Here is a 26,114-nt window from a genome sequence, read left to right on the forward strand (position 1 = left end):
TACTCAATAAATAAATAACGTATTTAATAATTTCTATTATTTTTGTTTAGAGCTCATCACCATCGACCGCCGTTTGAATATCATCTGAATCACAAATGTTAGTCCTTTCCTCCCACAAACATTTTTTTTTTTAAATCTGAAATTTGTTATAAGATAATATAAGTATATAATACATTATATATTTATATGATGTAATTAAACCATTTTTTTCTCTTCCTCTTCCTTCTAAACAGAGTCTTAACTTTTCGGTGGAAATTTGAAGGATTAGAAATTCAACTGGACAAATGTTTATCTAACAGAAACGGGAAGATGACTCAGCAACATTACGGCATGATATGGTATACTGAAGTTTTGTAAGCCATGCTACATTTCACAGGGCCATCTTGGCTCTGTCTCTCACAGTTGCTCCGTATGCAACTAATCGCCAGGTACTGGAGCGTGTAGCAGGGTAATGTGTTTCAGGCTTTCATGCACTGCTGCCTCCAACTGATTTGCTGCTTGCCAAGAATGACTTCAATAGTATACCATACTTTACTGTGTATTTTTGCCTTTCTTGCTCTCTCATTACTTGCTTTATGTGTCCCATTTTAACGAAAGAATGTTAAAATTATAACCTAATGTTACCCTGTTATGTGTAGATTTGATGTTACATGTCGATTGACTATTATTATTTTTCAACATCTATAATGGTACAATCTCAAACATAATATAAAATCCCAATTCACAGCCTGCAAATTGTAAAAACAATTTACAGATACTATTTTCCAATCACATTTTCTGTAGCCATGTGCCATAACAACAAAGGAAAATGTTTCACGCAAAGTACTGTTGAGCAAAGCCCTATTTGTTCTATAGAAAAATTAATCGATTGTCATTGCAGCCACTGAATAACTGCCATTTTCTCTGAAATATATTCACTTTCTTCCTCTAGTGCATATCCTGTTATGTATAAAAGTCTTATTTCAAGGGAACGATAATTGAGGAGTGTTTGAATGACACATAAGGTTATGGCGTCAATTCCTATGCAGTTTTTACTTCCATTACCTAATCAAGCCACAATTAAAAACAAATTAACAACACATAGTGACAGTGATCTTTTTTATTTTTAAAATCTTGATACAGTGGGAGAAATAACAACCTAGCCTTATCATTATTGCATTCCTATAGTTATTAGCTTCTTTGACTGGTTGCTTGAATTGAATGAGTTTAATCTAACCCCATTACAGTTTTTTACAATATCTTTGGCACCATTTTCAGAACCTTGATGTCAATTTTCAAAATTCGGTCATCACTTGTAACACAGGCTGTCCAATGTTCGAAACATTGCATTGTTCATTCATATCTTTAACAATACCTTGCACTTGCCGAATCATTGGTTCAAATAACTTTATCATTAAATACCATAGGAACATATCGAAGATATCGAGTTTCACTGCGTAGTTATTTGTACAAAGAGTGTGGGGGTAAGAACAGGGTGGTATATTGTGGATGGGCCTGAAACCATGCTTGCACCATTTGAACATGGTGGAACCTGACATTAACCCACACAATGACATTAAGCTAGGTCACGCCATCAGCTCTACAGATCTGATTTAGCTCATCAAGGAAGGTTCTTGGCTCATCAAAGACTAGGTCAGCGTCCCACCGCACAATCTTCCAATATAGCCCCACACATGGTGATTTTGGCCCCACGTTGTCCAGGTACTTGGATGGTTGCCTACTGGCCAATGAAATTCCGGTATCTCCTCCTTGTCTTGGCCAGGTTGAAGCCTGCCTCATCCAAAAAGATGAATTTCTGATGTTTTTGTCAGCATCCAGCTCCATCACCCCATAAAAAGAGATTTTGGAAAGACAACTACTGATTACAATGTAGAATTTTGGGGGAAATTTTCACAGCAGTCATCTTGAAATTGAACATATCTGAACGTACTCAGTCCTCAGTTACTTCACTGTATCCACATTTCTTTCAAAAGGCACATGGTATAGCTGTTTTAGAGACACCTGGTGCCTTTTCAGAATGCATACAATCATCTGCAAACTTATGGCTTCCACATTGCTGTACATGTGGTCATTGTCCGAGATGTGCTGTCAAATGTCTGTAAGGCGAATGTCATTTCTGGCCCAAACCAAATTGACCACAGCCCGCTCTTGTTGGTCAGTCAGAATTTTCCTTCTCTGTAATGTCAGTCTGAAAACATGGTCTGGAAAAGTGGTACTTGGGACCATAGAAACAGTGTCTGATAAAGAATGATGATGAAATATTACATCCATAGATAATGGTTCATGTTCCACGTGTCAATGGATCTCGTTATCCGGAAACTTTCATGAATATTGTTTTCAGTTTCCAGAAAACTATGCATTAAGAGTAAAGCAACAGTTACTTATCATTTTGAGCAGTTGTATCAGTTGATAGATCACTGTAATGAAATGAATAGACAGTCATCTCAGATATAATGTATGAATTGCATTTTGAAATGGTAATACTTTGATGTTATGTTCAGTCATTTTGAACATGTGAGTTTAGTTCAATGAACAAATGATCTAAGGGTTATGTTTACTGTATCCAAGCAGCTGGAAAAAGTATTAGCATTTTGCACAACGCGCATTTTGATAATCGGTTGCGAGTTTTGTCTGGAGTTTTGAAAAATTACATCAAGGTTCTGAAATTACTGCCAAAGTGATTGTAAAAAAAAAAAAAAAAAAAAAAAAAAAGGCTATGTCTCTACAAAATAGCCAGAATATTACGGTTCACATTTAAATAACTAACCTAATAATGAAATAGTTATTCAGAGGGTGTCTATAGAATTTATTTAACATTTAAAGGTGTCCCTGGCTGCAAAATGTTTGAGAACCCCTCAGCATGACAGTGACATGACTATGAATGGATGTGACAAATTGGAGTTAAGTCTACTGACTTTAATCCTGCTCTATATAATTCTGATCAAACAAAGGAGATTAACATTTGTTTTTAATTTCTCCTCATATTACATAATCTTTCAGATATACAAAAAGGCTCTTAAATAAATTTAAATATGCTTTTTTTTTATTTTATTTTTTTATTTATTTATTTTTAACCCGAATCCAAACCAGAAATCAGATATTGTCCAATAGGTGGTGTTAGTGAGCAACTGCAGCTTGGAAACAATGTGTCTCCTATTTTTTAAGGCCAAAATGCTATTTGTAGGACAATGAATAGCTGCTCATTTGTGGTGATGCTGTGTACATTTTGGATCGATAGCACTTTTACTCTGTTCATTAACAGGCGAAAACTGCTGGGCAGCACATATTGCTCTGAAAAACATGATGTAAATGACCAAATTGCCACGTTGACCTTTTTTCCCTTCAGTATTTCAAATAAAGGAGTGTGTTGGAGTTGAAAATAACTCTTGAGAGCTAAACAGATTTCTCCACACAGCTCTGATTGTTATTGTTACTAGTTCCATATTTAGCACCATATGAATTCGCATAGCTCCCATATGAATTTACATACCCACCACCTCTCACTCAGTTTCTCCCACTGTGTGAAAAGAGTCGATTTTTCCTTTGTCTGTTTATGAGTTGCATTATGATCCAGCTGGCTTTGATTGTCATGGCAGCTCCACCAGCCAAATCCAAAGATTGCTTGCATAAGAGGAAATGCTACGAGTTTCTGCTTTAATCTTTGAGTTATGTAATTGGGGCACCCCACCCTTCTATATTCTATTATATTCTACTCAACCTTACAGTCTTAATCTTGTATAGTCACTGGATTCCAGGACTCTATATAAAGAGTTTGAATCCCGCTTTGTTAGAGCTGACATTAACCAAGCACTCATAATCCATTTTGGAACAGTCGAGCTCCAAAAAAAAAACCTTCATCTAGAGAATTATTAAGTTGTTTTATATAAGAGGTGGTATGAGTGTGCATGCGAGCTACATGAGGAATGAAGCTAAACCCACAGCCAGACTTAATCCAAATATACTTTGCACAGTAGGAAATGTGTTCAGTTCAGCGCTTTTAAAGCAGGTCTCTTCATAACTATAAATACCTTGGCATGATTCATCATTCTCACTGTAAATACAAGCATTAACCAAAGAAACAAGGTGCCTTTTGTAAGCTTCTCAGTATAACTCTTATTATATTGACGTTTACAATTTTTTGGTAATGCAAAATGTCATATTAATTTTAATGATTTAATAATTGCATGCTATGTTGCTATGTATTTTGTACTTCATCAGTGTGATATTTTTTTTCTTCAAGAATTAAAACTGGACATGAACAAGAGTGTTGTCTGTTACAGCCATTTTAGAGTGTGCGATAATGACATTTAGCACATATTATGCAGCACCAGGCATTATGGGATACATATTGGAAAAGATTAGTGACACAGTGAAAATAGCAGCGGCTGAGTGGTCAATAGAGGGGATCAGATATTTAAGGGAGAAAGACAGAGAGCGAAAATGGGGGGAGGAATGTAGGGAGGGAGAGCACAGTGAGAAACAGGAAGGGGTTTCGAGAGGACGGGGCAAAAGACAGTAGATGGGATGATGGGTAATGACGGGGTGAGAGGGCTCAGACAGAGAGGCACAGAGAGGGGAGAGAGAGAACAAGAGTGAAAGAATGAGAGAGGGGGGGATGCTGTACATGGAGGAATGGTTGAGAGCAGGGAAGTTTTTTGTCTCACTAGAAATCTGAAGTGTGTGCAAGAGAGGGACTGAATGTTGTAGAGAGCAAAGGTTATGGACAAAGAAGTTTGGGAGAGAAAAATGGGTAAGGGAAAAAAGGAGAGTTTGTGGGGTTGAGAGAGAGAGGAGGGGGTGATAATGTAGTAGAGAAGAGATAGCCAAAGATTGGTGAAGATAGAAAGGGAAAGGAATGGAGAGTGAGGGATAGACGGGCTATGTTGACAAAGCAGCGAGATTCGGCAGAACAAAGGGGAACGTGGAGAGAATGAGCTGGGTGAAACATCAAAGGGATTTTTCGGCCCCCGTTACCGGGACAACAGGCATTTGCATGCGATTAGCTTTTTACATCATATTAAGGAGGGAAGGGGTGCGGGGAGGGTACTATAGATCATACTGGGAGAAAGGGGTGGCCACTCACACTGACTTCCTGGCTGACAAGAGACTGTTTGTATCTTTGAGAGCTAGCACGGTGCTGAAAACTATGAACTATGTATATCATAAAACTGATGAGTGAAACTTCATGAGGATAAAGCATACAGTTAAGCAAGTATATTCTCAGAAAAGGTAGTAAAATGTACCTTTCCTTGTTGCTGGGGTGGTACACGTTTTGTATCTGTTAGTAGATATCTTTTACCTAGAAAGGTGCATGCAGTATATCTTTCTAGCTTTAAAATGAGTACTGTCCATTTGTACCTTAAATCATTATATCCATGTTTCTAGGTGAAAGATACACATGAAAAGTGAAAAAGATGTATCTTGATTGTGAGTACCAACCCAGTGACAAGAAAAGATACCGTTTAGTACTGTTTTCTGAGAGTGCATGCCCAAATATAGTCCCAATCAGAATTCATGCCCTTAGCATTTCAGCAATAAAACCAAATTTGCGGAACTGGAAATCAATCATATATGGTGTAGGAATGTGTGCCTAGACTATGACTGCTTCTGACAAGTATTATATATCTGTCCCTAAAATTCCAGACATGCACCTGCTGCCCCCCCACCCTGAAATCTCTCTCACTGTCTCTCAGCTATATGTGATGCCTCAGTGCCCTCAGTTTTGTGGCCACATTGTGCTCCCCGGAGTCGTCATGGCCGTCGCTGTGGTGCTATTGTCATGGCAATACTACAGTATCAATACCCCTGACACTGCGACAAAGAGACAGCAGCCCACTGCCACATCACTCCACCCCTTCACCATCCGCTCATCTCTCTCTTTCACTCCCTTCTCACCCCGTCCTCTCCCCCCTTCCCTATCGATCCCTCCATCTCCCACTAAATATGTACATATTGATCCCCTCACATTACCCCATCCTTCTCTCTCTCCATCCCTTTCTCTTTTCTACATCTTTTCCATAGACCAACTCTCACCATTTCCATACCTCACTCCATCACTTTTTCCCTTTCACGCCTTGTTCATCATCTCTCATTTCATCTTCCCTTACCATCCGTCCTTTTTCTTTCTCCCCATGCCCTCCCTCATCCCTCCCTCCTCCCCTGCATGTATATTTTTTTCTGTTTGTCTCTGTCTCACTCACTCTCTGCATATTAATTGGTGCATTTTTGCTGCGGAGAAAAAAAGGGGAAAAAAACAATCAAAGCTGTCGGGGCGGGTGGCCATGCTACTGTATCACACACACACAATAGGCAAGAAACAATATACATAAACCCTGTTCCTGCACATATTAATATAATATTAGGCAGATGGCATCTCCTACCACCTAAACAATAATAAATGATAATGGATATGTGTCCCCACATGCGATGCCCATTTTCCTGTTTGTCTATTTGTCCTGTTTGGAATTGGGATTATTAATCAGGTGGCCATTTTGGAACGTCATGTCAAGTGTTGCGAGGTGGGTTGAGTAAAATGGCACAGAGGAAACTGTCTGAGAATGACAGTGGAGTTTACAACCAAGTTTCTCACCACAGACTTAAAATATAATGCTTATTTTAAATATATATATATATATATATATATAAATTAAATAAAATCAATTTTAAAAGGAAAAAAAGGCAAAAATTAGCTAAGAATGGAGTTCTTGTCACTTTTTTCATAAAAATCCAGACCTTTTTTTTATTTCTTTAAAAAAAATGATTTTTTTTTATACGTTTAGTTTTATTGCTTATTTTAAAGCTTATTAAATGTCATGAAAAGTAAGAAAACAAAGCAGTGTCTTTAGTCTTGAATCTGTATAACTTTGACAGCAGATTATCCATCATTATAAAAACAAAGTTTTTTTATTATTATTATTTATTTTTGTTGTTGTTTTTCTAGGTGTGAAATAAGTGCCTTTCAATTCAATACGCAAGAATCTTGAGTAAGATTATTATTTATAATAACGTTTATAAATAATTCAAAAGAATAATAAATGCATGGTTTAAAAATAAATTCTTGCCTGTCTGTAAGAAGTGGGCACGGGTTTGAGCGGACCGGACTGAGAAGCTACTGCACCTGCGCAGAACCACGTGACGCGAGAGTCTTAAAAACCTCCTGCCTAAAGGGACGCTTCCCAAAAAACTTTTCTGTCCCAAAACTTCCCACCGGAAACAACTCCATGTGGACTACCGGCTACCTTTAGAGTGAAAGGAGTTGTGTTGATTATCGACATGTTTTGGGGGGAGCAACTGATGGAACATACAAGTGTTGCCTACTTTACCTTAAAGTTCAGAGCAGATGTGGCAACATGCAGAGGAAATCTAGCAAAAGTTTTTCTCTTTTTTTGCAATGAATATACCATGCACAGGACGCAAACACAGTGCAGAATCCAGCTGTCAGTAACCTGCGCATGGTTTGATGTGCACGAGAACACGGGCCGCCCTGCACGAGAGAACACTTTTAAAATGGAAACCCTTCCATTTATAATTGCGTTTGCAACCTTCAGCCACTTCTCTCCTTCATCGGCGCTCACACTGTCTCATTCACTCACTCACTCACTCACTCACGACTACACAATAAATGGATCTTTAAAAAATGCAAAAGAGAGAGAGAGAGAGAGAGAGAGAGAGAGAGAGAAATACGTGCGAGAGAAGAGGGGAGGAGAAGAGAGAAAGAGAGGGAGGGGGAAGAACGGCGTAAGCTTGTATACAACTACCTCGATTTCCATTTCCCCCCCAACTCGTAATGTATTTAATTCAAGCGAAACGTAATCATGACGTGTCTTGTCATTAATCTCCTCGCCGCCTCTCCCGTAAGTACATTGAGTCTCACTTTCATCACAAAATATCTTATAAATTTAAAACTATTCGCTAATTTACACTGCGCGCGCTCTTATAAATTATGATATGATCATGTGTTTGCCAATGTTCCGCGTGTAATTTCCTTTTTTCCCCCGGAAACGTAGCGATTGCTATGGGCTTCATAAACAACAAATAACCGACGACGACTTTTTTTTTTTTTTTTTTGGGTGCTGATCCGGGCTAATGGAGAAAAACACCCAGCGCTCGTGCTACATACACTTAGCGCTTTTTTTTTTTTTTTTTTTTTTTTAAACGGTTTGGAATGCGGCGTCTCGGGGTGATTGGCGGCTCGCGCATCCCTACAGGGCACATCATACATGTAACCGCACGAGACACAATTCAGTCGAGCGTGGAGTGTGTCATGGATGTGCGCCTTGCCCTTGCCACCAGAATGGGGTACTTGTCTGTAGTCTGGGTTAAGCTATATGGCTATATGCACGAGGGCTCGGGTTTACAAATGATTATTAAAAAAAAAAAACGCTCAATCAAAAAAACCCCAAAAACTTTAATGTCTAATATCTCGAGCGAGTGTTGCATGCAATAGCAAGAAGGGTGCTTTATTTATTTATTTATTTATTTATTTATTTAAATAAACGTCCCAAAGAGGAACTTATGAGTTGAATAAAAGTGTCCTGAAGTACTGCTGAACTTGATGTCTGGATGATGGATAGAAAATAACCAGGAACTTTTCTTAAGTTATGTGCACCATTCAACTTGCTCGGTTAAACAAACGCATGAAGTGTTAAAGTCGTCATTTATTTCCATTTGCGCCGCATACTCATGCTCGGAAAACATGCATCGGATAAATGATGCGCAGTTTATCTTTAGCACCAGTTTCTTCCATTTGTGTGTCGAACCCGAGTCTTGGAAGTGCACCGAGGTCGCATAAACACTCCTCCTATAGCCTATAATGTCGCTAAATCGCTGACCTGCACGACTCCATGTTGAGCCGAATACTAACTGTTGATGTTTTACGCGATGCAATTGTGAACTGAAGTGGAAACTGTTACTACAGCCTGCGATTACACGCAGGACCACTTGTCCTAGGCTATTCTCACCTCGTTCTAGTAGCTTACACAAGGCTGCGAGCTCCGGCTGCTGCATGCCCCCGCTGCGCTTTGCTACATAAGTAGCCGTAAGTGCTGTTTCGAAATGCATGCTACTATTTGAGGTAAAATAACACGGATGCATACAACGACATTCTGTTCCAAAACGCAGAAATCTAACAAAAGTTCTAAAAGTGCCTGTTGGTCTACGAGGCTCGGGGTTCGGCTTTGGAGCCGACATTGGCAGCGAAATTCAAGATGAAACCCGTGATGGCACTTTTCAGCTGCTCCTTCTTCGCACTCGCGTGTCCCTTTCCCCCCTCCCCTCCCCTCACATTATCTTTTGTCGAAAGAAAATCAGGAAGAAAAAAATATGGAGACAAAAAAAAAAACATCCTTCAATCGCGTGCAACGAGCAACAAACCCCCAAATCTCCACGCACCATTATGTTATTTTGTGATTTGGTTAAACCCGATGCTCGCGCGCGCACTCGTTTGTTCGCGAGCCATTATTTATTTTATTAATGAGCCTGTTCGTTCTCTCTCTCTCTCTCTCTCTCTCTCTCTCTCCTTAAAAATTGAGATGGCCGCGAGAGGGAAGGGCGAGAAAGCCACTGAAAATGGTTGCGCTTTATTGACGCCCAAAGGCCGTGGTGGAAATTCTTCTCAAGATAAGTGAGCGGACGTGTCATCAAATGTCGCCCTCCGCTCCTTAAAGTAGAATACAATCCCAAAGCAGCCTTTCCAGCTTTCCTTCTAAAACCGTAGCTCTTTTTTTCTTATTACCTTTTGAAGGTGACACAGTCTAGGCAGTCATGAGGGGGTATTATTTCCCCCCCTTGAGACTTCCAGCTAACCTTTTAAAAGTGAGGTGACAAATAAGGTTGAAAATGTAAGACTGAGGAGGAACTTGGAATTCAAATAAAGGTTCTTTCATGAACCGTTCATGAACATGTTTAAAAAAAAAATCTTTGCAAACAATATTCCTGGAGGTGTCTTTAAGGAAGAATCACTAAAAGATCTTCTAGAATTTTTGTTTTGTTTTTATAGAGTAGTAACTATGGGATAGGTAAGTGGTTCTCAAAGTGGGCTCTCAGCGAGGGAACCAAAGTTTTTTTTTTTTTTCTCACTTTCTTAGTGCTGGAAATCACAACTCATTTTATTTATTTATTTATTTTATCAAAGTTACTATACATTTTATTGAGTTCTTATAGTTACATGATCTGACTGGTCACTTATCCAAAAGCTTAAAAACTCACAGGCGTATAAATAATATCAACTTGGACCTACAAGCTCAGAAAAGGGGTAATAATCTTTACCATACCTTGTCCCTGGGGTGCTACCCTCAAGCAGAGACCTTTCACACCTTTCATACCTTTTGTATGTATCTTTTACCTAGAAAGGTGCATGTATTGTACCTTTAAAGCTTTACCCTACAAGCTAATTACAGTTCATTTTTGAACTTAAATATTTTTAAACAGCACACTATATCCATGTTTCTAGGTGAAATGTACATACAAAAAAAAAAAAAAACATTTAAAAAAAGATGTACCTTTTCTGGTGCAGTTTAGTACTTTGGTTTACTCAAAATCACAACCCATTATTATTAGTCAAGTTAATCAATTTATTATTGAATTCTTATACGCATTAGCCTGTTGGACTGGTCACTTAGCCAAAACCTCACTATCTCAAAAGTACACTCTCAGTACACTCAAAAGTACACTCAGAGTACACTCTCAGAGAAAAAAAGTACTAAACTGTACCTTGTCACTGTGGTGGTACCCTCAAGGGTGCATCTTTTCCTTTAATATCTATCTTTCAGGAACTGGAAACATGGATATAGTGTACCTTTAAAATGATTTAAGGTACATATGTGGACCAGTTATTTTTTCAGAGTAAAAGTTTAAAGGTACACTACATACACCTTACATGTTAAACGAGACAAAAGATAAATAATAATAGTACAAAAGAAGTACCTTTAAGGGTACTATAACAGCAACACGGCAAAGCACAGTTTAGTACCCTTTTTTCTGAGAGTGCAAGTAGGCCTTTGAATAATGTCAACTTCAATCAAATGTGTTCTATTGGTGAACATTTCAGGAATAAAAAGTTCTACGGTTACTATAAATAGGCAAAATATTATTGTACACATTTAAATAATGAGCCTAATATTTGAATAGTTGAATGGGGGTCTGTGAAATTTATTTTAAAGCTAAAGATTTCATTGGCTGCACAAAGATTGAGAATCTGGTATAGGGGAACACTTTTAGCAAAAATGCAACCATGTCAACCTTGAGTGGAAATGTGACGGCTGCTTCATTTGAGCATTTCTTTCTTTTGAATAGTAGCCAGATGCATTCCAGGGTTGCATCTGTTGGAACTGTAAAGTCGACTTTACTAATGAAAGTTCTGATTGGTTTAATTGGGCAATTAACACTCAGCTGGAGGTAGATCTGTTCGTACTCCCCCACAGAGGAGGAAGCACTACCTCTTTTAAATCCCTCCTGTGTCCATGGAAAGAGCTTTGCACATATTGCAAAAATGCCACAGGCTTGCAGTTTGAGCTGAGTTGTTTTGTCAGAGTAGTAAATGAGCAAAGGCTGTCTTTAGTTAGCAACAGATAAAGAATTAAAGTGGGAGGGTCAATGGAAGGGTTCACATAGCTTGCCCTGTGTATATTTAAACATCCTAACATAGATTTTTTTTTCTATTTGATGCTCTCATGCACAAATCACTGCCCTAATTTCTCTGATTCGCATATGTAATCAGAGTCCATCCGGTTGCATTACCTCCCATTTGTATTTTTTAAGAGCAGGTGTTGGGGCTCAGCATTTCACTTTACTTACATAATTAATCTTCTAGGTGCTGAGTCCCTGACAGTGTCTGGATGAAAAAAAAGGGTTAAGTTAATATTATGCTGTTAGCCTGAGGAGTGGAGTTGTGAAACCATCCACTATCCCTTGGAGTTCAGGAGTTTTAGTTCTAACATTAGTTGTATTTGTATAGTGCTTTTAACAACACACATGGTCACAAAGCAGCTTCACAGAAACTTGGATGAGATTTAGGTCCCTAATAAGCAAACCAGAGGCAAAAGGGGCAAAGAAAAACTCCTTGAGGTTACATGGGGATGTAACCTTAATAAGAACCAGACTTAAAACCCATCCTCTTCTGGGTGACACCAGACAGTGGGATTTTAAATCATTATAGTACACACCTGTAGAAATGTAAAGTGAAACAGTACTGTGTTGAAAAGGCTGTTTGTTTGGTATGAACACAGTGTGGAGAAACACCCTGAGATGAGTATAGAGCAGTCTTTACGATTACCGCAGCAGTTCTTAGGTAGAAGTCTACAGTATCCAGGTGAGATTTTTCCACTGAAGCAAGATTGAGACTTGGGCATAAACTGTTTTTGGGAAATGCAAATTAATGCCCAGCTGTTTCTTATTATTACTCATTTCAACCCACCCAATTCCACACATTTGAGCACTTAGTAATTAACTAATGAGCTGGGTCAGGGTTAATCTTGGAATCTACTCTCAGAATATAGGAACTACTCTCCAAATGAAAAAATAAGTGAACCTAGTGTTCACAACAGGTGTGTGATTTAATAATAATTAATAATAGTGATTAATAATAATTTGCATTTCTGGTGCAAGGCTTACCAAACCCACACACTCAAAAAGTTCCACGTGTAGCTTTAAATGAACTCTGAACTATTAGACATACTGTGAGATTCCATACATTTTGTTTTTAGTACCCATAGTTAAACCAGCTACACTGGCATTTTATTGAGTGTAACACAATTGCCATTAACACAGATTCATGCTCACAAGCTTATAAACATGTCATTCTTAGCAGCTGCAAGTCTACTTACTTTAAAACACAAGGCTATGTGAAGCAGCAACAGGTAGCAGATCTTTTCAGAAGTAGGTTAGAAATATAGCAAAACAGTAAATGTTTCTACATATCTAGAATGTGAAAGAAATGACAGAAATAGTGTTTTCACTGCATATCTACAATGGCATCAACTTCTACAGAGCTGACCTAGAGCCCTGGCCTAAAAATTGAGTGATAAGAGTCCCATTGTAAGTGCTCTTGTAATGCTTATTGTTAGATGAAATGAAACCACCTACTATCAAACTGAGAGGTAGGAGTATTGAAAGAAAACACACGGGCACCCTGAGACAGATTGCAGGAGAGGGAGCGACTGAGGTGAAGGAACTGTGTGGGAGAAAAAAGAAAACTGATGTGCATATTTCAAAGTCACTGCTATGTGTATGTTAGGCATGTGCATAAGAAAAACAGAAAGAGAGTGAGGGGTAAGCAAAGACTTAGGTTCAGGCCAAGATTTACAAAAAAAAAAAAAAAAAAAAGGAAATGAAATGAATTGTGTCTATGTGTAAGCTTGCCCTTTGACCACAGGCGAATGCCATAAGACCAAGTCACATGCATGCACACACGAAGAAACACACATGGCCAACAAAATGAACATAGTATAATCAATACCTAAAGATTTTGGTACAGGCAGAGACACAGACACACTGAGGCACATCACACATCAACACACCCACAAAGACACACGAGTACACACACCCTTTTCACATAAATTTTCTCAAGGGCATCTGTTACACACTGCATGAATAGCCGCTTGTTCATCCTTTAGATACATTACATGGTTACGGAGTATACAATTTTAGAACAGCTATTCCAGTAAATGTGTGATCCAATAAACTAGGAATGCATCTATTTCTATATTAACCTTCCTGTGTCTGTATCAACTATCTATAGTTTCTGTTTTCAAGTTGAAGTTGTCAAGTATGACTATTCACATGGTAGAGATCACTCAAGTATCTATTTAAAAATATATATCATTAATAAAATGAGAGCCACACACAAGATTTTAAGGTCACCATAAACATTTTTAAATGTTTATCACAGCTAAGGAATTCCTTGATTGAAATTATATTAATGTCAGGTTTATTAATGTCAGCAATATTAATGTCAGGTGTTTTTTTCTAGTCTGTGTCTATCTTTTTATATATAAGAATGAAGAAGGTTGACAGTGCGCAGTTGGCATGCTGTTAACTCTGCCCGTGTTACTGTTGTTTAATTACACCTCCACTCCTCAGGCTAACAGCATTACCTCTATCTAGTTGTTATTATAGTTGTTATGCAAGTAAGAACTTCGGCCTGTTCTTTGAAAAGAACATTCAGTGGTATATAATAAGCTTTGATTTGTTTGAATGGCAGTGTCCTGTAAGATATCTACTTGAAAGATTGAGGTCTGGAGGATGTGGTGACTAAGTTCAGCACTTGAGATCAAAACAAAGCATAGGAGGTTCAGTATACTAGTATAGTAGTTCAGTACACTATCAGTATCTGCTTAATGCCTGTATCTATATCTATATCTGTATTCAAATTTAAACCTGAAGTTTAGTTTTTTCTTTCAAGTTGTAGTTGACAAAAACTAAATTGTTCCAGTGTAGTATATCATGTGGCCATCCGGACAAGGGTGTTTAACATGAATGTATCATCTGGTGACTTGCTGCCATATTGCAAATGTGTGTGTGTGTGTGTGTGTGTGTGTGTGTGTGTGTGTGTGTGTGTGTGTGTATTATTTGTGTGTGCTGCTTTATCACTCTCCTGCCTTCATCAATCCCCTCCCCCTCTGTCTAGCACCTTATCACTCCTTCTATCCAAATTCTGTGGGGGGGGCTTTATTAGAATGACAGGCCCGGTCAGACACAAACATAATCTGTCATGGCAGAACAATGCATTGGCACAAACAATATTCATATGAAAATAATACCATCAGACCAAAGAGGTTCAGCATCCTCTACTCTAGAGCTGGGAATGCTTCGTGCCCCCTTTTTCATGAGAAAATTACCACTCAAATATGGCTCATTCAGATGTGAGTCTCTCCTCCAACCCCCCTCTCTCCCTTTCTCCGTCTGTCTCGCTCCCTTCTTTCTCTTCTCCCTTCGCCATGTTATGAGGCCCCAATCTACCAGCTGATAGCAGCATTCCCTGGCATAGTGCCAACTGGCAGCGATGCAAGAGAGAGAGAATGAAAGAAAATTAGTGAGTAATAGAGGGAGGAGGAGTGAAAGAGAGAGAAAAGGAGAGGGGGATGGGAGTCTATTGAGGTGAAAAGATGGAAAGAAAAGAATTAACAATGATGGTGTATTAAAGAGGAGAGAAGGAGGGCAGGAGAGAGTGCAATTGATACTGTAGTGACAGAGACATGATTTAACAAAAATGTCAACTGGCCACGTTTATCTCGTATGCACACAAACTAATCGCATTTACAGAATTACCTATATTCTTATCCACTCTCTCTGTGCAAAAATAGAAACATACTGTCATCAACACAGAAAAACACAAACTGTCACAAACTGTGACTCACACATACAGAAACACAGATGCACCCACACATGTTCCTCTATTTAGCAGATTTTTTGCCACAATTATCAATGAGCTCAATTTTCTTTCAGCATTTTTTCATGCTATGTCTGGACATGTCCTCATACAGAGCATATTTCTGGTCCTGGTGTGTATGTGTGATTTGTGTGATTGTGACGTTACACAATTACCTCTGACTGGGTTGTGGGAGTGGGGAACAGATTATAATTTCTTTCTTATTTAAACAGCTACTATATATGTATGTGTGTGCAGGAAGGGTGTGTGGGGAAATCAAAACATCTCGCGCCCATCCTGTTTAGGATAGTTTGTGTCCTGCTGTACCCTTAGCTTTTACATACTATTCAGACATGCATACTTGTGCAAACAATAGCCACAACACACAATAAGATCATGTTATGATAGAATATTAAGCAAAATGGCAATAAAATAATTTTCTCATAATCAGAACAAATTGTGATCCCAGTGTATATGCATATACTCTTGTTTCTGTTTTGTAGGTGGTGTCAGAGACCATTTCAGACGTGCATCCTCTCTCATTTAAGGAAGCAAATGATGGAATACACACACTACTAGTGAGTACCCACTCTTCTACAGTATATAAGAGAAGCATATTTATACATGTGGGCATGCTACCTTTTTCATACTTCTGACCGCTGTTACTCTTTGTCTGGCACAGAGTATGGATTCTCCTAGAGAATGTATGATTGCCCTCTCCTCTGAGGTACCCCTGTCCCCTCCCTCAATGCCCTCACTAGATGACAGCCCTCACACCTTACCCCAAAGCCCTCACTCTGCCCAATCTAGCCCTCTAACTAACCCATATACACAACTGTCACCTTTTGATGATGCCAACCAGCAGGATGAGGAGGAGGTTGATGAGCTATCAGGTCCACCATCTCCCACTACAGTTGTTGCACTGTTTCCAGAGGAAGAGCAGCTGTGTACTCCCTCTTCAGAGAGCAGTCCTCCAGCCACTCCGTTTGCACCACCACCTGGGTTTGGAGCACTGGAGCAGGTTCTTTCATCTGGGGACAGTGCCACCTGCAATGATGAACTAGACCTGCAGCTTTTCAGCAATGAAGGTGTGGCTGTCCAAGGAGGTTCATCCAGTGGCCCTGCCCTCAGGTTTCCTTGCCATGTTTGTGGGAAGAGGTTCCGCTTTCAGAGCATTCTCTCCCTGCATTCCCGAGCTCATAGTTTGGACAGGGACCGCCATCCCACTACCCTGTACAAAACTGCACGTGTTAAACCAGAAAAAAATCACTTAAGTGATACTGTTATCCAAAAACAACGGAAGCTCAATCTGAATTCAATATACAAATCATTTCACCAGAATCAGATAGAAGAGACTGTACCAGAGGATCCCTGTCAAACAGTCAATATCCCTCAGTTTGAAATGGATGAAACCACACCACTGACTCCACCACTAACAGAAGAAGCACCAGTCTCTTCAACCTTTTCTCCATTTGGGTCTGCCTTCATAGAAGATCCCATCCCTCCTGTGTCAGCTCTTGCCTTCCGCTGTCATGCATGTAAGGGTAAATTCCGCACAGCTGCTGAGCTAGCTCGTCACGTGCGGATCCTCCATAACCCATACAAGTGTACACTGTGCCCCTTCTCAGCCAATAAGGAGGAACGCCTAGCTGTTCACCTACAGGAAAGCCACCCACCTGAAGAGCCTGTGCCACAGCTTGTCTTCCCATCCCGCCCAAACACACTGCAACCACAAACACCTTCCTCACAAGCACCTGCTGTTCCAGCCTTCCGTTGTGAGACTTGTGGTCAGCGGTTTACCCAGTCCTGGTTCCTGAAGGGTCATATGCGCAAACACAAGGCATCTCTTGACCACAAGTGCCAGGTCTGTGGCCGTGGTTTTAAAGAACCCTGGTTCCTCAAGAACCATATGAAAGTGCACCTCAACAAACTGGGCCTGAAGGCTGGTCTAGGAGATCTGGGACCTTCAGGGTCTGAACATTCCAAAGGTCCTACTGGGAATCATGCTCTAGGGGCTCTCTATTCTAATGTGCTCCTGGCACACAGTGTGGCAGGTGGGAGTGCAAAAACAGGGAATCGGATGGAGAGGTCAGAATTCAGTGAAGGATCAAGCAGATCTTCAGTATGGGGTTACCTCAGGTTGCCAAATGACAGCAATGGTGCTAGTTGCATGGAACGCCTTCAGGCAGTGGCGCAGGTGGCAGAGATAGGTAACGGTGGAGAGAGAGGAGGAGCAGAGGTATTGGATGGACGAGAGCAGGCAGCTATGTGGGAACTGGTTGCGCATAGACTGGCAGCAGTGCAGCAGAGCCAGCAGCAGCAGCAGAGATCCCAGGCGCAGCACCAATACTCTTCCTCACAGGGCACTGTTGTTGGGGAAGTTGAGCAGATGCATGCCTACTTAGGTGGCCTTGGCTTCAAAGAGGACCTGGAAGCCTCCAGGGCCCCTTGGGAGTGTCCTGACTGTGGCAAGCTTTTCCAGAATCTTCAGCAGGTAGTGGCTCATGCCCGTGTTCATTCTCAAAGGCCACGGAAGTATCGAAGTATACATGGGAGTGTTCGAAAAGAAGAGGATGGAGTACAAAAAAACACCGGATTCCAAGCAGGAGAAGGACAAGGATACAGAAATGAAGGAAGACAAGACTCTCAACAACTCCAATCAGGAGTACCAGCAGGTTTCCATTCTTCTATAGCACATCTCTCTGGTAAAAAATAATCTAATAAAATATATTTTAAAAACCAATTAATAGATTTTATTAAGATGCTTTTGTTGTATGTTGTGAGTTTTGCATAATCTATTAATCTCTGAATGATTCTGAAGGTCGTTCATGCTGTTACTCACCAAGTACTTAAGCTTAATGAGAGCCCAAATGCTTTCTTTTGATGTCTCTGATATTTCCTGTGCCTTCTGGTCCAACAATAGCATTAATATAAGGAAAGGTTCTAAGTCAACAACATAGTTGATAAATTCTGTTTTACTTTTGTATTTAAATGTATACCATTAAATCTTTTTCTTTTTACCCCAGGGGACAATGGTCTGAGAGGAACATCATTTGGACCTTCAAGAGAGCGGGTGCGAGGTACAGGAATGAAGGATTGTCCCTACTGTGGTAAATCTTTCCGCTCTTCCCATCATCTTAAAGTGCACCTACGTGTGCACACAGGTGAGGCTGCTACAGGAAATTGAGTCATACATGTAATGCATACACTATACAACAATATAGTACTGCAGCAATCACTTAAACGTTAATATTTACAAAGAAATTCCGACCGTCAGAAATGACAAAGAGTGCCATCTGCTGTTATTGAATAAAACTGCAAATTCAGTTTTTGTATGTTTCATGTATGCTCTCTTTTAGGTGAGAGACCATACAAATGTCCCCACTGTGACTATGCTGGCACCCAGTCTGGCTCTCTTAAATACCATCTACAACGGCACCATCGTGAGAGAAATGCCATGGCAAACTCTCCTAGCTCCTCATCTTCAAGCCTCCCTTCATCACTGACTAGTTCTCCACGAGAGAAGCATCATCGACCCTCGACTGCAAACCAGGGCTCATTCCCCACATTCAGACAAAGCCAGACCTTGGCCCATGGATCCACAGAACAGAAAGAGAGTCATCTGAAGTCTAGAGAAGCTCAAAAGGAAAGAAATTTGGATAGTCAGTATCGTTTTCTGTCTGGGATGATGCAGGAACTGTACCCAGGAGGACTAGAAGGGGGATGGAGAGGTGAGACACCTCCTCCAAAAATACCAAAAATATCCAGACGTAAGCCGCTTGTTACAAGTCGTATGATGCCAGCTAATGGATATCAGGGCAGCATCAACTCTAGTGTTTCCCAAGAATGTGGACCCCTAGACCTCTCTCGCCGCCCTGTGTCTAGTGTAGGTGCAGTGAAACAAGTCAGAGGACCAGTAAGCAGCTCTGATAGTCCAACAGGGGTAACAAAAGGAGATGGAGATACTCTAAATCAGTGTGTGTTTTGTCCATTTCGAACCTCTTCTTCTGAGCTGATGGCAATGCATCTTCAAGTCAACCACACCAGCAAGTCCCGCCGTAAAAGGGGGGGCGTGGTAACACGTGACAACCACTCTCCCAGGCTGACCCTGTATGGAATGAACCATGACCCTTTGGCACTGTGGAAGTTCCTCAGTGAAGGGGATGAAATCATGGCCATGGATGACTGGATAAAATACAGGTCAAGGTCTGAAAATGGGGTCAGCTTGGATGATGGGGACCTAGAGATGGATCCCACAAAACATGGGCTTAAACTAGATGGCAAACTGGGGAACATTGATGATCATGAAACAAAAGAAATAGAAGATGGCCTGGAAACAAACAGCAACCTTGAAGATAACTTCCATCAACAGGGCATGACAAAAGATCTATCTGACATGATGCAGGAGGAGTTGCCAGAGGACAGGGAAAAGCTTGAGAAGAAGTAAATGATTTAAAGTGCCCCAAAGGAACGCAGTGCTAGAATCACGGATCTATTGGCAAAATTAGACAGAAAACTAAAATGAGGCTGTTCATGTTATTTCCAACACAAGGACATCATGTCCTAGTTTCATACATAGTCACAGACTTGCACACAGACATATATCCAGTATTCTATGCTAGTCTTAGCCTTCAGGAGTCCCGAGGCCTTCTTGACTGCTGTTTTTTTTTTTTTTTTTTTTTTTTTTTTAATATATGTTATATATTTCTTTTTTATTTTTGTCATTTAAGGTAATTGCCAAGTTATATTTCTTTCTACTGTGAGACATTCCCATGTCAAAAGCATCTGGAAATGGTAATCATTAGAACAGGAAAAGCAAAAAAAGAATCATTAAACTTAATAATAATAATTAGATTGTTTTGTACTAATATAATAGCTTGTGTTAAATGAAGAAAAGGCTGGCTTAGCATAAAAGCCAGATGTAGTCTACAACTGAACTTTGCATTTTGACAACACTTGCACCATTAACCAAATGGATGGCATAATTTCTTACCATATATTTACCAGGCTGTATGCACAGTATGCTGTGATGACTAAATGGTACTGATTATGACCATTTTTAACAATACACATCAAAGCAAATAATATTTGCCCCATATATACTGTCAGCTAGGCCTGGCAGTCTTCTAGATTTCTTGTACTTTATTCTGTCTCTGCCTGGTGCTGTATTTATTTTTAGGGGAATCCAACAACACAGGAAATTATAGTTCATACATACAGTATATTCCAATTAATGTATAAGAACTCTAAAGGTAAGATAGATCTGGAACATTATGGCGGCAATTTCTGTAGCTTTTTTGTTGCGCCTGAAGGAGTGGAACATTTGACTTGAAACATGAGAAGAGATGGCCAGCTGACAGAGAACAAATTGCAGTGTTTACATCAGAATGACCACTATGATTTTTTTTTTTTTTTGGATGAAACTGGATCATGATTACTGAGGAGACATTAAGAAGGATTGAGGTCTGGTTTTCATACATGGAATGAAACATTTCTACAACACTGAGTTAAACTAAGAGACTGAGCCTCAGTCAGTCATTCCTACTTTTCTTTTCTCTCTCACCTGTAAATCACCCAAGAGAGAGATGAGAAAGTATTGGGTCCCTAAGCATCAGGGCAAATGCAACAAAAAAACAACAAAAAACAACAAATAACTATGGCATCTTTAAGATCAATACTTTTTTTAAAGAAACAATAAGAAACATTATTAATAACATCACTAACACCTTCATAGACATCCCAATAAAAATGTGTAGCTTTTATAAAGATAAAAAAGAGAAAAAAGTTCATTTTTAAATGTTTTTATTTTATTTTAAGAAGAGTTCTTAAAGAATAAAAAGTGATATCAATATCAGTAATAATAATGGTTGTGGTAGAATACTGGTTTGGAATGTCTTAAAAACACTGTGCAAAGTTCATTGTTTTCCCAAAGTAGATTTTCATTTCCCTTTGAATATAGACCAAACTTTTTGTTTAAGAGTTATTGTTCACTTTCATTTGAAGTAATGCTGCAGATTCAAATCTCTGTTCCTAATCATACTATAAAGTGGTCAATCAATCAATCAATCAAAAAAATGTTGATGAAATCAACTTATCAACTATTGATCTAATCAGGCATGCAATCAAAATCTAGTTTTCAGTACTAAAGTGTTGGCACCATAATGTATTTGATAACTTATTTATTAATTATTGAGTGTGTCAAGGACATATCACATTGTTGTCAGTTTGACTGACTTGAACTATAAGGGACTGACTCCCTGCTTTCTATACTATTAATGTTTATGGCATTCTCACACATTACTACCCCAAAATCAGATAGTGTGATTGAATGACCTTACTCCTGCCTCTTGTGCCACCGACTGATAGAGATGGGTACTGATTGTTACTGCTGGCCTTACTATATAAATGTGCATGTGTTGTTTTGTGTGTAGAGCACCTTATGAGTTTGGTAACCCCTGACGTGGTGGTCGTTAAAGATTACACTCCAAGCCACTGTGCCTTCCGTCCTGCACACTTCCTCAAGTACTTTGTATTCTCACCAAATGCACCTACAGTAACTCATACCGTATCTGCTTTCCACTTTCAGCTGTCTTTTAAATGTTGCCACTTCTAAGGTCTTATCATTCTGTCTACTTCTCTCTCTCTCTCTCTCTCTCTCTCTCTCTCTCTCTCTCTCTCTCTCTCTCTCTCTCTCTCTCTCTCACTCTCTCTCTCTCTCTCTCTCTGTCTCTCTCTCTGTCTGTCTCTCCCTCAGCACACGTTATCAGACATTTTGGCATTATTCTGTGTACTCACTTCATTCAGTTACAGTTTTTTCTGAACTGCTCCTCTTTTCCAACAAACACCACTGGAAGGTGACATACTGTTTAGCATTGTGGCCTTTTTTTTTTTTTTAGATTTTATTTTAATTTTTGTGATGTTTGTTTGCCAATGAGATGAGATCAAGCTCTTCTTATAATAATTAATGTTCATTTGTTTTTTTTAGTATTACAAAAAAAGAAAACTGTGTTTGATGTACAGATAGAGTTAGAGATGTGTTTCTAATGAGAACTCCAACCACAGTGCCGACTCTCCATCTCTCTTAATAATCTTAACTATATAGACTGTGTGGATACTTGATGTGTAGCTGAGGGCAATATGACTGTTAGAGCATATTGTGTTGGCATGTTAAGTTCCTACCATGACTAATATTTAATCTAATGGGGAAAGCATGGCTGATGCAATGAGTGAATATATAGTATTCAAAATGTTGTGAATTCCTATCTTATTCATGGTTACAAATTCATGTGTCAATCATCAACATTTAAATATATAAATGTTATGATGCCCACAGTGACATCTAAAAATGCAGAAATCACAGGAATCTGCAGCAGAGGAGAGTTGGAGGGAAGGTCTGTGTTTGAACTCTTAAGTAGTTGACTGCTATTGCAGTGAAGGGGAAACTGGTCTAACATAGTAGTAATTAATATGAAAATGTGGACTGAGAAAAAAAAATAGTAGACAAGATTCAATAAAATATAAGAAAAATAATAATGTTGTTGTCTATATATGTGTGTGTCACTGTAAAAATGATTATGATGATTTTATTTTTAATCTTACCCAACAGCATATAGTGACATTTAAACATGAATATAATCCATCCATACATCCATTCGTTTTCTGTACCGCTTATCCTTACTGGGTCACAGGGAACCTGGAGACTATCCCATGGGGCATGGGGCACACACCCTGGACAGGGTGCCAATCCATTGCAGGGCACAATCATACACACATTCACCCACCCATTCATACACTACAGACATTTTTTGAACATGCCAATCAGCCTACAATGCATGTCTTTGGACTGGGGGAGGAAACCCCGGAAGCATGGGGAGAACATGCAAACTTCACACACACAGGGCCACAGCAGGAATCGAACCCTCATCCCTGATGGTGTGAGGCAAACACGCTAACCACTAAGCCCCCGTGCCCCCACAAGAATATAACAACTTCGTTATTATGTTAATATACTATATATAAATATATATGTCTAAATATATATGTCCAAATATATGTCTGAATCAAGGGGGGCATTTTCAACTATACAAACAGATATTCATGGACACTGAGAAACAACTTTTAGCTGCCTTGAGACATGGACTTCTATACAAAAGGGTTTGTGGGAACCATGGTTACCGTGGTTACCACTGACCCCTTTTGACTGAACTTATCAGGTGAGACATTAAAGGAGAGGAAAGCCAAAGCACAAGATTAAACAGCTGTGCTTTGTGTTAACTGGACTTTGATTTATACTTATCAGTCTACAAACTACAAATGAGAGTATATGAATGTAATAATATTTTGTTTAGATTTGTGGGAAGATTCAGAACTGTTTCAGGTGACTTAATTGGAAATGGCATGTGAAATATATTACTGTAATTACAATACTAGTAAAATATCAGCTGGTTCACCTGAGTTTTTGAATTTGCCATGGTTTAACTCCAGAAAGGGCGAAAGGTGTTGGCTACAGGTGTATTGTACAGTGCTGTCCTCTAGTGGAAAAGAATCAGACAGAATAATTAAAATCCATGTGTTTATAATATGTTTTATCACCACCAATTATTTTTGAGGGTAAATATTAGTATTTTAAATTCCCTCCATACCAAGAAGCCAAGGAGAACCCAAAAAAGTGATTAATTTGAATGAACAATTCAATTCAGTTTTATTTGTATAGTGCTTTTAACAATGGACATTGTCCCAAAGCAGCTTTACAGAAATATATAAATTCATAATATTAATAAAAAATAATGAGCAAGCCAGAAGCGACGGTGGCAAGGAAAAACTTCCTGAGACAATATGAGGACAAAATATTGAGAGGAACCAGCCTCAAAACGGAACCAATCCACATCTGGGTGAAACCGGCGAGTGAAATTATAAATAAGTCCCTTCTGTAAATGTGCTAATACTACATGTTTAAATAGTGCACTTATGTAACCAGGAAAATTCATTACAGTTTTTACATGAAGTCTGTTTTGTTGAACTTCTCCACTGTTCACTGATGGAGACTTGAGTGCAAAATTGTTTGTGGTAATTGCGGTGCTGAGGCTATAATAGTAATTGTCGTCCTAGACATCATAGCACAACTGTTCACATGAATTGAGGTCCAAAGCCATCTTTATGGTTTTAGTGGTACCATCCTCAGCAATCCCAATGACCTCCAGGCTGCACCACGTGGGGCCATCTTCAGCAGCAGCACGTAACTTCCAGCTGATGAGAACTCCAACCAGAAGTAGGCATTAGGCATCAGGATGGATCAGGCAGCTGTGGAGAGCAGAAGGGGCCAGGATCACTGGTTTCTTAGGAGTATCGTGTAGCTCGACAGAAAGATAGAGAGAGAGGGAGGAAAGAGAGGGAGATATTATTAGGTATGGTTAATGTCCCATTATAGTTAAGGACAATGTACATTGCGTGAGTGCGAGCAGGGACTCTGGCATGACAGCATAACTAAAGGGAGAGCCAGAAGGTAACACAGACATGAGGGCCCTCTGGGACATAAGGCAGCCAGCCACCCCACCATCTACAAACCTGGGTGAATGCATAAAAATAGGGGGGAGCGACAGCATCCAAACATCCCAGTTCACCACAACACTCAGTGCCTGTGAGCCCTCTAGATCTGCTCCTGAACACTAATTGGAAGGCTGTTCCATTACTGTGGGGCATTGTAGGAGAAAGCTCTTCCCTCCGCTGTAGCCTATTGAGGTACCAACAAATAGCCTGCACCTTTTGATTGAAGTAGGTGTGGCAGATAATAAAAGACCAAAAGTTAGCTCAGGTACTGTGATGCAAGACCATTAAGTGCTTTATAGGTTAATAGTAGTATTTTATAATCAATGCGAAATTTTCTGGGAGTCACTGCAATGTGGATAAGATAAGGGTGATGTGGTCATATCTTCTGGTTCTAGTAAGGACACTTGCAGCTGCATTCCATACTAAGTGGTGCTTGTTTATGCTCCTTCTGGAACATCCAGACAGTGATGCATTACAATAATCCAACCTAGAGATGACGAAAGCATGGACTAACATTTCTGCGTCGTGTAGTGACATTATATATCTCATCTTAGCAATATTTCTGAGACAAAAGAAGGCTATCCTAGTAATATTATCTGCATGAGCGTCAAATGAAAGACTGGAGTCGATAATCACACCAAGGTCTTTTACTGCTGTACATGACGAAATAGAAAGGCCATCCAGAGTTACTGTGTAATCAGAAAGTTTACTGCATGTGATCTTACTGGAAGTGCTTCTGTCTTGTCAGAATTAAGTAATAGGAAGTTAATAAGCATCCAGTGTATAATGACCTTTACACATTCCTCAACATTACTGAGCTGGTGTCTGTCACCTGGCTTTGCTGAAACATACAACTGTGTGTCATCAGCATAACAGTGGAAGCTAGTTCCATGTTTACAAATAATTTGACCCAGAGGTAGCATATACAATGTAAAAAGCAGTGGGCCTAAAACAGAACCTTGTGGAACACCAAACTTTACCTCAGTATGCACAGAGAAATCTCCATTTGCATCTATAAACCGATAACGGTCAGTCAGATACGACCTGAGCCAGGAGAGGGCCGTTCCCTTAATGCCATGCATGTTTTCCAGTCTACCAAGGAGAATGGTATGATCAATAGTATCAAAAGCTGCAAGGTCAAGCAACATGAGCAAGGATACACAACCATGATCAGAGACCAGTAGCAGGTCGTTTACTACTTTAA

The 26,114-nt window shown here is 39.6% G+C and overlaps 2 protein-coding genes across 3 annotated transcripts in view; both read left to right on the plus strand.

Moving 5' to 3' along the window:
• The window catches only part of arhgef40 (Rho guanine nucleotide exchange factor (GEF) 40), a 46,378-nt gene extending 42,114 nt beyond the window's left edge, over nucleotides 1–4,264 (plus strand). The window contains exons 26-27 of the mRNA XM_017461655.3: nucleotides 51–97; nucleotides 234–4,264. Coding sequence (XP_017317144.1) covers nucleotides 51–77 — 27 coding nt within the window. The 3' untranslated portion in view covers nucleotides 78–97; nucleotides 234–4,264. The remainder of the gene's footprint in view (nucleotides 1–50; nucleotides 98–233) is intronic.
• A 3,400-nt stretch (nucleotides 4,265–7,664) lies between these two features.
• On the plus strand, nucleotides 7,665–22,897 carry znf219 (zinc finger protein 219). Of its 2 annotated transcripts, none has more exons than XM_017461814.3 (5): nucleotides 7,665–7,853; nucleotides 15,868–15,942; nucleotides 16,047–18,069; nucleotides 18,391–18,528; nucleotides 18,724–22,897. In XM_017461814.3, exons 1-5 carry the CDS (start codon nucleotides 7,815–7,817, stop codon nucleotides 19,809–19,811), a joined length of 3,363 nt encoding a protein of 1,120 aa, XP_017317303.2. In that variant the 5' UTR covers nucleotides 7,665–7,814; the 3' UTR covers nucleotides 19,812–22,897. The 2 variants fall into 2 exon arrangements, with proteins under 2 accessions (XP_017317303.2, XP_017317305.2); XM_017461816.3 differs by having other exon boundaries at nucleotides 16,047–18,039.
• Nucleotides 22,898–26,114: the final 3,217 nt, after the last annotated feature.

This window comes from Ictalurus punctatus, chromosome 29, assembly GCF_001660625.3.
Source record: "Ictalurus punctatus breed USDA103 chromosome 29, Coco_2.0, whole genome shotgun sequence".
Classification (NCBI taxonomy): Eukaryota; Metazoa; Chordata; class Actinopteri; order Siluriformes; family Ictaluridae; genus Ictalurus; species Ictalurus punctatus.